General features: G+C 35.8%; 1 protein-coding gene and 2 long non-coding RNA genes across 3 annotated transcripts; 1 reads left to right on the plus strand and 2 right to left on the minus strand.

Annotated features, from left to right (window-relative positions):
* Positions 1-698: 698 nt before the first annotated feature.
* On the minus strand, positions 699-5,149 carry LOC112767254 (O-fucosyltransferase 7). Its single transcript, XM_025813136.3, has 12 exons — positions 4,780-5,149; positions 4,330-4,404; positions 3,966-4,065; positions 3,817-3,884; positions 3,596-3,684; positions 3,317-3,497; positions 3,073-3,201; positions 2,857-2,990; positions 2,544-2,757; positions 1,914-2,098; positions 1,705-1,800; positions 699-1,144 (listed from the first exon to the last, which is right to left on the minus strand). The coding sequence occupies exons 1-12, from the start codon at positions 5,029-5,031 to the stop codon at positions 991-993; spliced, it is 1,677 nt and encodes a 558-aa protein (XP_025668921.1). The 5' UTR covers positions 5,032-5,149; the 3' UTR covers positions 699-990.
* A 3,264-nt stretch (positions 5,150-8,413) lies between these two features.
* LOC140181068 (uncharacterized) lies at positions 8,414-11,330 on the minus strand. The gene is made up of 2 exons (XR_011875685.1): positions 9,884-11,330; positions 8,414-9,369 (listed from the first exon to the last, which is right to left on the minus strand). It is a non-coding gene; the product is annotated as an uncharacterized lncRNA (long non-coding RNA).
* On the plus strand, positions 8,646-12,165 carry LOC112767413 (uncharacterized). Its single transcript, XR_003184897.3, has 3 exons — positions 8,646-9,097; positions 10,287-11,109; positions 11,325-12,165. It is a non-coding gene; the product is annotated as an uncharacterized lncRNA (long non-coding RNA).
* Positions 12,166-12,945: the final 780 nt, after the last annotated feature.

Consider the following 12,945-nt stretch of genomic DNA (forward strand, 5'->3'; position numbering starts at 1 on the left):
AAAAGACATTTTTATTAGACACATCCACGAACACACTTCCATAAAACACAATTATAAATAAGAGTTGGCAGAAGTTGGTAGATATGCTGTTGGTAACGTAGCGGAACCATAAAAAAAAATATATCTTAAATTCTAAACTTAAATTTGAACTATTTATATAAAATATAATACACAACAACAAAGTTTTATTTCATTAGGTGTGATGGTAACATAGATCAATCAAACGGTATCATTAAATCTGATATAAAATATAATAAAGAATTAAGATCTGTTTAATTAACAAGGAGGGTAGTATAAAACAATTTTGTACATCCACTAATCACATAATACTATATAAAAAAAATAAATTCAAAAAAATAGAAATCGTATTATATAAAATATTTAGACTCAAATTTAACTCAAATTCAGACTCGATTATAAAGCTATTAACAAATCGAATTTAAACCAACTTAATTTACTTCTATCCCTAGACACAGTTCCTCCACAAAAGGAACCATTAGACTTTGACGAAACTATCGAATTTCTTTCGAACCAACGAATGAGGATCAAGCACAGAAAAAAGGTGGATTCATTAGCCGCGTGGCACTTGCACCACCAACAGTTCCAAGGGTAAGAATTAAGGAACTACCGAAAAGAGCAATAAACATATGACACGGGTAGAATAAAACATGTTTCATAATCATAAAGAGAGTGCGGCATTATGCATAATGTAGATGTAAATTATGAATGAAGGATCTTTCTCATCGAAAATTATTTGTTTAACTTAACAAATCAATGAATAAATGAATGCCACCATCAATATATTCTAGAACGTCCTAAATTTTGTATTCTAAAAAAACTTCCACCTGGCTCTACTTTTTTTTTTTTTCAAAATTTTCTTTCCCTTTCCATCTTTCCTCCTTAATGATAAGGATTATATACACTCACTCTGCCACCACACGCCTAAAACATGGTAGAAGGACAATGTATCATGTATGTATCTATCTAGATCTACCTAACAACGTGAGAAGCATTTGCAGTTGGTGTTGGTGTTTGACATATACAATCAGGTAAAGGATTCGAATAAAATGCTTCTTCAGATCGAAACCTGTCCAACCCTTTTGTTCCTGAAATGGGCCCTTTCCTCTTCCTTAACAAGCCTTGCCTGTCCAACACCATATCAATCAAACAAGCAAACAAAAGGTTATTCCCTTGATCAGCATGTCATAATCATAATCATAACTTGAGAGAGAAATGTATGTGAAACAGTGTCATGACTCATTTATCATTGGATCGATTGAATTCAATGTAAAACAAATACACCTAACATAACTTGCCGAAAAAGCCGAAAAAACCAAATATCATGTGCTGGAAAAAAAAAAAAAAAAAGACAATTCTCTAGATGCTAGACAACATACATGACAAGCTGCTAATATTCCCACCTAACCCCAAGTTGGAGACTTCTTACCAATGAGTCTTGAGATCTACTAGTTTTTGTCTTAGTCACAAACGGATTAACTCAATAGATGCTAAGCTTAAGCAGATGGGATTAAATTCAAGTATTACCTATGGACAACAACAATGTATGGCAATAAAAAGTGGGGGAAATAGAAGAGTAGATTTTACAATGATAAGTACTAAAACAGAAAAATCATACTAGGAACTTATCTAACAACCAAAAGAACTATACATAAGATTACTTTAAGTATGTATGAATGCTTATACCTTTTTTGATGAAGATCAATAATTTTATTTGATAGATTTATCCCCTCAGTCATTTTTCCATTAGCTAGTTTATCAAAGAGACGAACAAGGGCTTTCCTGATTAAAAGCAGTGATCATAATCAGAAGAGAATTGTCATGGATGAACTAGATAGGGTAACATCAATTGCAAAAATGCAAAACATGATCTGCTAATGAAGAGACAACCTTACCTATCTGGAGAAATTGACCTTCCACGGCCGAGAAATCGACGATGACCTTCGACAGCCCTGGCCATGTTTCCCGGGTAAGAGTGTACAAAAACATCACTTTCGACCGATACAATATAGTCAAGAGCAGCCATTTGAGATGCATGGATGGAAAAGGGTTCAAGCTCCTCAACAGAAGCAAGCTTTTCCTGAAATCAGAGCATGATAATAATGTATTGTATTCCTTTTAATTATATAAAAAAAAAAAAAAAAAAAACTTATGATACACCAAATCCGACTCGGTTATTGATAGAGTGAATAGATCTGCCATTTCTTGAGATTTCTCTTCTGATTCAAAATCGTGGAATCCTCTCATTGAAATCATGACAATATCTAAATGGTTTAATGAAACTAGAGATGAATCAGAGGTAAAATGTCTCCAAAGGCAGAGGAGCATGGTTATATTCTGGATTTGACCCTATAAACGTATCCTATCGACTTTACCAGTTAAAAATCTAGCTCAATATTGATAAATATATTAAAACTGTAAAACTACTATAGACTTGATATATCAAGAGAAAGATCAGTTCAAAAAATAAAAAGAAATTATCAAACTTCACAACCATAGAGCAACATAGTGTTATAATCTTTTACCTTGCTCATTAACAATGGATACCGCGATCGCAGTTCAGCCATATGCGACTCACCCCCATATATTTCCCCAGCAGCAATGTATATTGGAGTACTTGAAGGATATCCTAGAGCAGTAAGAAAAATCCCAACTTCTTTTGGAGTTAAGGGGCAAAGTCCTTTTAACCTCTCTTCAATGGGATCAATGTGCTTCCTCTTCCAATATGCAGTGTGCTCTCTACAAGTTTCACACAAGATTATAATCTTCAAACAACACGAATCATAGAAAGACATGAGATTTATATAATGTCATACAAGCATTATGAGGAATCCATACCTGATAATCCTTAACTCTTCCGCTTCGGCTGTAGATAAATCATGTGTGCAACCACTGAATGCAAGCATATCCTTCTCATAGCGTAAATGTAACGCGATATAAGGACCAAATGATCTCATCCTCTCCACCAAAATCTACAAATAAGCCGAAAAATATTTTAAAGAAATGGACAGAGCAACATAAAAGTCAACTGGAGTTTAGGATCTACTTATATACCTTCCCCATTTGTTCAATTCGAGGAGAGAAACGAAGAGCTTCAAAACAAGTTCGGCAACGAAGCTTCTGAATATCCGAAGGTAGTTTGTTATTTGCCAACCGAGAATCAGTTTTGGAAGCTCGAATAACCTAATGAGTTTGTCAATAACAGGTTGATTGCACAATTTGTTAGGAACTAAGGTAAGTAAAATATTTACATGAAACTGTGAGTAGTAAGTATCAATAGATTTAAACCAAAACATACTTTGTAAAAATCCCACATGGAAGCAATCTCATTCTCATAGTAATCCATTCCAGACCAGCTTTTGAATTGGATCACCATTTTGGTGGCATGAACTAGATTTTTAGGTAGCTTCTTAATGATTTTTACATCATTAGCTAAAGAATTAATGAACCACTCTTCATCAAAGATATCAGAGAAATTGCTGCAAAACAAAAAGGGGACTATAAAATCTAATTATAACCAGAATCCAAAAAATAGAGAGAACTTTTAACTCAAACATAACAGAAGTTAATCAGCTACCTATTGTCCTGCCAAAATGATTTCTTGTCAAGTTCCGGAATTACAAGAGTGGCGTTTATGATGCGAGCTACAACTACCATATCACATATCTGCAGCGAAAGAAACAAACTTTTACCACTAAAATTTAAAAACTAGTCCAAAATCAATGTATATAGACTTTATCTACAATCAAATATCAAATATTTGTATATGAGAGCTGACTCAAGAGATAGAAATCAGACCCCGGTACGCATTTGGTTGAGACCTCCATTTGTATGAACTAAAAGGTAACCTCGCGATTCGGGATAAGCTGGATGAACATTCAACCTGTCAAGGAGTTACCAAAGGAAATTATACTTGAAAAGTTGCAACAGAAGTTTAGAATTCTTACTTCTATAATTAGGAGTAGGCTTAGTGCAGGGCAGAAAGCCATGATTTGGTGGAGGTTTCCACAGTTTCTCATAATCTGAATCCCATCTTGAATCATTCAACTGTAAAAAAAAGAGTCAGAACACTGAAGTTGAAAATTTTGGTTGCCATGATTTATAATATTCACCAAGATACACGACACCTCAAAATAGCTGAGACTCACAGCCTCAAAAAAACTCAAATTTAAAAGGTTGAATGAGTGAAAATTAACCAACTTTAATTTGTTTCTAACAGTGCATTCTAATTCTTGTTATTAATTTGATCACATTCTCAGCATCCAAAGAAATCATAATAAATCAGCTAGAAAGGTTAGTAATGACAAAAACCTTGGAAGCAGCAAATGTAGCCTTGGATAAATACGGCGGCGCTTGCTCTCTCGTCCATCTTTGCGGATCACGAAACTGTCAAATTTTTTGAAATTGATAAAAAAAAAAAACGGACGAAATAAACTAAAAATAATATTTTGATCGCTAAGGATCAAACCAAATACTATACAAAACTAGCAAAATAATAAATTCCCTTGAAAATCCCACATAAACCAAATATAGACAAAATAATGGCAATCTTCAAGTCAAGAACACACAGAAAAATTGAAAACCTTTCAATAATAATAATAATAATAAATAATAACTGCAAGGTATGCTCATCCTAGCAAATAAATTAAAAAACAAAATATAACATACAGCAGAGAAGAATTACGGTTAGAGAAAATGATGGGAATTGCGAGAAAAAATCTAAACAGAGGAATAAAAGAAGGAGAAGAAAACGAAACAAACCGCGGGAAACTTGTCAGTGAAGTAGTTACGATGAGAGTCAGAGGAAGACGAAGAAGAAGAAGATGGAACTTGAACATGGACGAATAAGAGAGTGGTAACCGCTAAGAAGGATCCGGTGGCAATTAGTAACCTCCTCAGGATGGCAAATGGAACCGCCACGCGCCTCGGCAGTTGCATCACCGTTAGTGGCGGTTGTGCAGAGTTTGCGGCTTTTCTGTGTTCATTTGAACGGCCATCGCTACAATAACACATTATTGCTTTTGTTGAAATTGATGCACTCGATTCTCAGCAATTTGAACAGAGAAAAACGAGAGAGACAACCTGGGATTCTCTCTCGGGGGTTTTTGCTATTGCTAATGCATGCTCTGCACTCAAACGCCACGCACCAAGGTATAAAATAAGGTTTACTTTTTTTTTTTTATTTCTCTTTTAAAAAATATTTTGACGTTTTTACAAGTTTAAATTTTGATACATTATGAAAATATAATCAATCTGGCATATCTATTTTTTCAAAAACACTAACAGCAGCAGTTATTTTCGTTAGATATACATATACCAATGCATAATTGGATCTATATGTAAATCTTTTCTTATGTCAAAATTATTTTTAAAAAAAATAAAAATAAATAAATGTGGTGCACTTTCCGTTCTATTTGGTCATCGTGGCATTCATTGCACAAGTAGGGCAAATTATAGACCAAAATATATAAATTATATTATTTATTATGAATTTAAGGGTGATTATAGCAGCTTCAAAAACCCAATTTCTTTTGTTTTTTTTTTAAATCTAGATAATTAGATACAAAATAGAACTAGCTACATTAGTCCTGTTTAGTTATAACATGTATTTAAGTGAGAATTGAACTCATGATTCTTTCTACATGCTTAGCTTATTGTGCTAGCAATCGACTGATTGAGTCACTTCATATTGTTATTGATACGTATACATATTGTTTTTTTTTTTCAACAAAAGGAGCTCGACACACTGAAGTAGAGCATGTTAGAATAAAGAGCACAACCAAACAGATCAACACTACACCAAAAACGACTTAGTCTTAATTTCTTCAACACCTGTCCCTGAATTTTGGAATATTCTGCTATTTCATTCTAACTAAATGTTCTAAATAACCACAAAGAAGTCTATCAGTCACTTTTTTTGCTCAGACTTAAAATCTGGTACTCCAATCCAACTCTCAAAAAACTCTTTAACAGTCCCCGGCATGGTCCAAATTTTATCAGCACATGTCAACCAAGCGCATCACACCTGTCACGTAAACTCACAGCAAAAAAACAAATGATGCACAAATTCTATATCCTTTTTACACAAAACACAGATATTATTATTATGATTAATAATCTCGAGTCTACTCAATCTCTCTTTCGTGTTGACACTGCCTACTAAAACGAACCATGCAAAAAGTTCAACTCTTGGAGGAACCAAGCCTCTCCATATGATACTAGTGAAGCTGTAACTTGTGATGTTCTCCACGAGACTCTCTTTCTGCAACACTTGCACAAATGAGTTAGTGAAAAAAAATACTTTTTTGTCAAATTTCCATACAACTATATCCTCTCTACCAACCGATAATTTTACAATCCGTAACCGATCATGAAGTTGGTTGAGCAACTCTAACTCCCATTGGAATAGTTCTCTCCTCCATTCAAAGTTTCATACCCACTCTAATCCATCCCAGAATCCACAGCCCCCTATTACAGATCCTTGTTGGTTTGAAACAGAGAAAAGTCTTGGAAAACTATCTTTCAAAGAGCCACTTTGTAATCAACCATCCTCCTAAAAATGAATACGTCTGCCATTTTCCACCTCCATAGACAAAACACTAATCATCATATCTCTCACCTGTTGCTCCTTAATATTAAGCTGAAAAATATTTTTTCATAGGCCCCCTCTTAACGGTAAATGTTGTTTTGACAACATTAAAATTGGGTTCAAATGATTACCAGAACATACAACCTTCTTCCACAACGGGTAGTCCTCCTTTGAGAAGCACTACCACCACTTGAACAGAAGCGATGCATTTCTGAATAATGCAACCCCCACCCCCAAACGTACACATATTGTTATATACGTACACATATTCTTTTTACACCTTTTTTTTACTAGTAGTTTGTCTAATCGAAAATGATTCAAACTATATATTATGTTCCTATAAGATAGTTTAGTTGTTCATGATGAGCTATCCTTAAATTTTTTTTTTGAAATAAAAAGCTCTACATAATAAGATAGAGCAAGTGAGAACAAAGAATAAACAACAACAAAATTATAATCGGTAGATATTTTTGATATTGTCATCAATAACCATAAGACTCAACATCTTACCATTCTTGGTAGCTGTTCACCATTCAATTGATGATATTTTCTACACCCAAGTGCTTGTTCTTGAAAATTCTATCATTTCTTTCAAGTCAAATATTCTAAATAACAGCAAAAAAACTAAGCAACCACCGTTTGCGTTCTTTTTTCCCTCGAGAAGCTTTAATCCAACTCTCAAAGTGCTGCTTAATATTACCTGGGACCGTCCACAGTTTATCTGACGCAAACAACCAAGCACACCACACATGTCAAGAATACTCACAACTAATAAACAAGTAAAATATGTGTTCTACCTCTTTTTTACACAGTACACAAAGAATATCTTCCTGACCAATAACACCTAGTCGACACAATATTTCTTTAGTGTTTACTCTTTCTACCAATACAAACCAAGCAAATAATTCAACTCTTGGAGGAACATTGCCTCTTCATATAGTGCTAGTGAAACTATAACTGGTGATATCCTACGGGAGTATTTTTGCCTGCATAACCTACACAAAAGAGTTAGTAGAATAAACGTCTTTTTTTTTTTTTTTTTTATCAAACTTCTATATGACATGATCCTTTCTCTTAGTAGTTAGCTTGACCAACTGTAAGGTTTTATGGAGTTGATTAAGTAACCCTATCTTCCATTGGAATAACTCCCTGATCCATTGAAAATTTCAAATCCATTCTAACCCATCCCAAAAACCACAATTTCTTATAACAGAACCTTGTTGGTTTGAAGCCGAAAAAAGTCTAAAAAAAGTATTTTTTTTAAAGCATTATTTTGTAATCAAATGTCCTCCCAGAACCGAATCCTCCTTCCATCTCCTATCTCCCAGAGCTACTTTTTTTTTACGAATTGTGTTTTTGTGTGTATAGTTGAATTTTTTTGTTGGTTTATACTTTATAGATACATCATTAAATAAAATAATTAGTGATGTATTTTAAATTTTTCTTTTTCATTCCAAAACAAGAATTAGACTCTCACACTTGATTAAGAAAAGATGAGTTCTTTAGCTCTTTAGCTCAATCACATCTGAGATTAAGTGGATAATCTTTTTATATCAAATAAAGTGAAATATTTCTCGTATATGTCTTTTTATAAAAGTTTTTAATTAGGGGAGTCTAAAATCGAATTAAACCAAACTAAACCGATAAATCAAATTGAAAAAAACATAGCAAAACTTTGAAATTTACTAATTTTAACGGTTCAGTTATAGGTTTTCATATCATAAAATAAAATCAAACCAAATTAAATGAATTGAAGAGTACTTAAAAGTATTTTTTTATTTTGTGTTTATGTTGGAGTTAAAAAAATTATAAATATACTTATATATTGAATTGAAATAGAAAAAGAGAGTTTCTAGAAATTATAATCAACAATGTAAGAATGAAAAATGGTATTTCTATTCGAGTGGGAACTCACTCTAAAAATATTTGCAAAATTTACTCTAACTAACTACAAAATGATTCAATCTCTTCTTTTTATTCCTTCACGTAACTAACTTGGTAGAATTGTTATCCCATGTGACGCCTTTCATTCTATTATGTAGTCTTTCATCCAATTGAGTTCTTTGCGATGCCTTCTATTGGGCTCCATTCTTGATTGCTCAATTGCTGGTTCAGTTATTGCAGCATCCCTCTCAGCTAATGGGCCTTGCTCACTTGGATTTGAGACATTCTCAACTCTGTCAATTATCCCCTCGTCCACTGACCTTGTCCTTAAGGTCAGTGTCAGAAAACAACTTTTGAAGCTCTTCCATGTCCATCCAAATGATCTCCTCACGTGGAACTCCTTTCCATTTTACCAGAACTTGTGTGCAAGGTCCTGATGAAGAGGAGATGCAACACTTTCCCAGAATTGCTAGTGACTTTGATTGAAGTGAAGAGGGAAGATCAGCGAACGAAACAGACACCGAAGGTGGATTTTCCCTGTACAGCTTCAAGACAGACACATGAAAACACCAGGTGCAAGGCGCACGATGGTAGTAATTCCAGCTGGTAAGAAACATTTCTCACCCTCTGTAATATTTTAAATGGTCCATAGAAACATTTGAGAAGCTTGTTGTAGTGAGCCCCTGTGAGAGAGCATTGGCAATAAGGCTTAATCTTCAGTAATATCCAATTTTCCACCTTAAATTCCATCTTCCTCCTATGAAAGTCTGCTTGTTTCTTCTTTTTCTCTTGGGCTTGCTGGAGTGAATAGCGCAACTCGTGGTCCAGGGCCTCTTTGATTTGCAGCATGTCATCCACATTGAAAACAGCTGTCGTACCTAGTGCATAGCCAGGAAAAGTGCATATAAGATACCCATAAAGAGTCTTATGGGGAGACAAAATGATAGAAGAGTGGTACGAGCCACTATAGTAGAATTTTGTCCATAATAAATAAGAAGCCCACTGAGTTAAACCCTAATCCCTAAAAATTATATATATAATATACATATTTTGGGGTGGGTAGGGGCGGGTGGGTACACCCTAAACCCGACCCCGCCCCATCCCGCTCGAACAGAACCCACCCCAACTGGGTAAGGACGGGTTTGGGTACCCACGGGTTCGGGTACTCCTGCCAACCCTAACCTTAATCCCTTTAGCACAAACAATGTGGCCAAGGTACTCAACTTGCCACTATCCAAATAGGCACCTGGACCTCTTGGCAAATATGTGGTGTTGTGCTAAAGTCTCAAGAGTTATCTTTAAATGTCATAAATGCTCCTCCTAAGTCCTACTATACACCAAAATGTCATCGAAGAACATAGCTATCAATTTTCGTAGGTAGAGATGAAATACCTTATTCATAGTGGCTTGAAAGGTGGACGGTGCATTAGTACGTCCAATCGGCATCACCACAAACTTGTAGTAACCTTAGTGAGTTTGGAAGGTTGTCATCGGAATCACTTCCTCTTGCATTCAGATCTGGTGATAACCTGAGCGTAAATTAATCTTAGAAAAGAATTATGCCCTGAATAACTCATCCAAGATTTTCTCAATAGTGGGAATAGGAAATTTGTCTTTAACCGTGATAGCATTAAGCACTCGGTAGTCAACACAAAATCTCTAACTACCATCTTTCTTCTTCGCTAGTAGAACAATACTAGAAAAGGCAATTTGACTTTCTCGTATTATTTCCACTTCTAGCATTTCTACCACTAACCATTCCATCTCTTCCTTCTGAAAATGTGAGTACTTGTAGGGTCTAACGTTCACTGGTTGGGAGCCCGGCAAAAGATGAATATAGTGGTTAATCTCTCTGACCGGCGACAAGGAAGTTGGTTCCTCAAACACAGCCTCATGGTGCTGCAGAATATGCTGCAATTCAGTAGGCGCGGCGGCTATCCCCTTTTCCTCCTCTTCTTTGATCACCTTTGAGGTGATATAATGTAGTCACCACTTCCGACAAGACCATTTTTTGTGGCATCTTGTTGCTAATAGCCTCAAAATGCAACAAATGCTCCCCCTGCAATTTCACTGAAATTCTATTCACCACAAACTCCATAGTAAGTAGCCCATAATGCGTAGTCACGTATCCCAAGCACATCAACTACTGGACTCCCAATACAATATCAGCACCCTGCAACTCTAGCACGAAAGTGCTGACTGAAAACTGGTATCACTGCATCATCAGTGGAATGTCCTCACAGTATGCCTTGCACCCAATGACGTCACCATTCCCCCACCAAAACTTGTAAGGGAGTGGTTTTTTGTATAAAAAATCCCAGCTTCTCGGCTATGCTGGCTTTCACGAAATTGTGGGAGCTTCCCCCATCAATGAGAATCATAACTGGTTTCCTATGATAGGTTCCTTTCAACCGAAAGGTTGTGGGTTGGTATTGCTCCACCATCGCGTTGAAATTAATCTCAGGTTGAATTGGAGTAATAATAATCGGGCTATCAGAGTCAGGGGTAGCGACAATCTCCGGTTCTGGTTCCCGCAGTATTTCCAACATTTCTTCCTCCCCAATGAACAAATAGCATGAAGTCTTGCATCTATACCCCGATGCCCATTTCTCTTCACAGTAATAACATAATCCCTTCTCTCTTTTTAATTTAATTTCTGATGCTATAAGTTTCTTGAATGGTGCATTAGATGTGGTGTTAGAATGGGTTGGTGTTTGATGGACTTGTGCATTGATGATAGGTACAATTGTTAGGCTTAGTTTAGGATGTGTATTTTTGTTATCTTGAAATGGTAATGATAAGTTGTGGTGTTGCTGGTTTTGTGGTGTAACAGGATTCCGTTTGTGATTTGGTTTTGAAGCTGTAGATTTATGTTCATGCAATTTAGCCAAGGAAACGGCTGTCACGTAGGAGGTAGGCTTGGCTAATAAAAGCTCACATTTGAGATATTTTTGTAGACCCACTATGAACAGAGAAATCAATCACTCTTCACTTAATCCAGTGACTTGAGTTGAAAAGTCTTCAAAATGACTTTGATATTTTGCCACTGTACTAGTTTGCTTCAACTCCTTAAAAGCTACCTCAGGATCGTAAAATTGGTTCTGCTTGAACCGAGTTACGAGGGCTTTCAGGAATGACTCCCAAGTATGATTGATTTTATTATTGATCACCTAACAGTACCATGAATAAGCCAAGCCAATGAGGTGAAAAGAGAGCATATGTACCCGCATTTCAATCGGCATCGTGTATCATTCAAAGTATTCCTTCGCCTTGAACACCCATTCCTCCACACGCTCTCCGTCAAACAAGGGTAATTCAACCTTCAAAGCTTTGATGTGAGTATGAAGGTCTTGATCCCCATTGAGGTCGAGATCCAAGGGGTAGATTCTGCTTCCAAGTCAAGATCCGCTTTCTTCATTTTCAGAGCTTCCTTCAACAGTCTTTGGATCTTACGTAAGGAATTCTCAACCCCATCCATACGTGAATTCGTCCTACTAAGTTGGCTTGTGACTTCAACATGTTTCTGCTGTAATGCCGCAATCTCAGCTTGACGATTGAGCTCATTGGATATGGCCACCCCTCTTAACGAAAGCACCAAATGTTGGAGTCAAAAAATTATGACTGTACTGATATATTGAATTGAAATAGAAGAAGAGAGATTTTAGAAATTACAATCAACAATGCAGGAATGAAAAATGACATTCCTATTCGAGTAAGAACTCGGTCCGAAGATACTTTGCAAAATTCATTCTAACTAACTACAAAATTATTCAATCCCTTCTTTTTATTTCTTCACGTAACTAACTTGGTAGAATTGATATCCTCTATGATGTCTTTCATCCTACTATGTAGTTCTTCATCTAATTGGGTTGTTTGCGATTCTTTCTATTAGGCTCAATTTCTGATTGCTCAATTGCTTATTGCAGCATCTCTTTTCGCTAATGGGTCTTATTTATTTGAATTAAGATATCTTCAATACTATCAGTCTACCTTTATAATCTCATCATAAATCACATTATACTCTTTAACCTACTGATACGGCCGTTACAAATTCGATGTCATAACTCGGACTTATGCATCATAACTCAACACTTTACGCTATAACTCGGCATTATACGCTACATCCTAGAATAAAAACGACCGACCAGACATTATCACTTATTAAAACCTAATAACTACTCTTCAATTCAGATGATCAACGGTAATGTAACCGACCTTTTATGCTCAACCTATAAAGGTATGATATCTTATCCTTAACAGACACACTGAATTCTTAGTACTAACTTAAGTATCGGAGTGCCTTTTGCAGATACACTCCCCCTTTGTTCATACTCTCCGTGACGTGATATCTCTCTGGACGAAGAGTTCGGATCATCCCAATTTATAGCTCGATGTTGAAGGCTAAAACTCGGCGTCGACTCCTCTAGTCGAGGTCACGTCCAAGTTACTCTCAC

Source organism: Arachis hypogaea, chromosome 17 (genome assembly GCF_003086295.3).
Source record: "Arachis hypogaea cultivar Tifrunner chromosome 17, arahy.Tifrunner.gnm2.J5K5, whole genome shotgun sequence".
Classification (NCBI taxonomy): domain Eukaryota; kingdom Viridiplantae; phylum Streptophyta; class Magnoliopsida; order Fabales; family Fabaceae; genus Arachis; species Arachis hypogaea.

Bases quoted from the DNA above. Each gene is read 5' to 3' on its own strand.
- LOC112767254 (XM_025813136.3), bottom strand. From the start codon at position 5,031: ATGTGTTATTGTAGCGATGGCCGTTCAAATGAACACAGAAAAGCCGCA. The intron at 4,066-4,329 runs GTTTTTGTCATT...TTTTTTTTACAG, and splicing joins CTACATTTGCTGCTTCCAAG to TTGAATGATTCAAGATGGGA. The intron at 2,758-2,856 runs GTATGGATTCCT...TGAAACTTGTAG, and splicing joins GAAGAGTTAAGGATTATCAG to AGAGCACACTGCATATTGGA.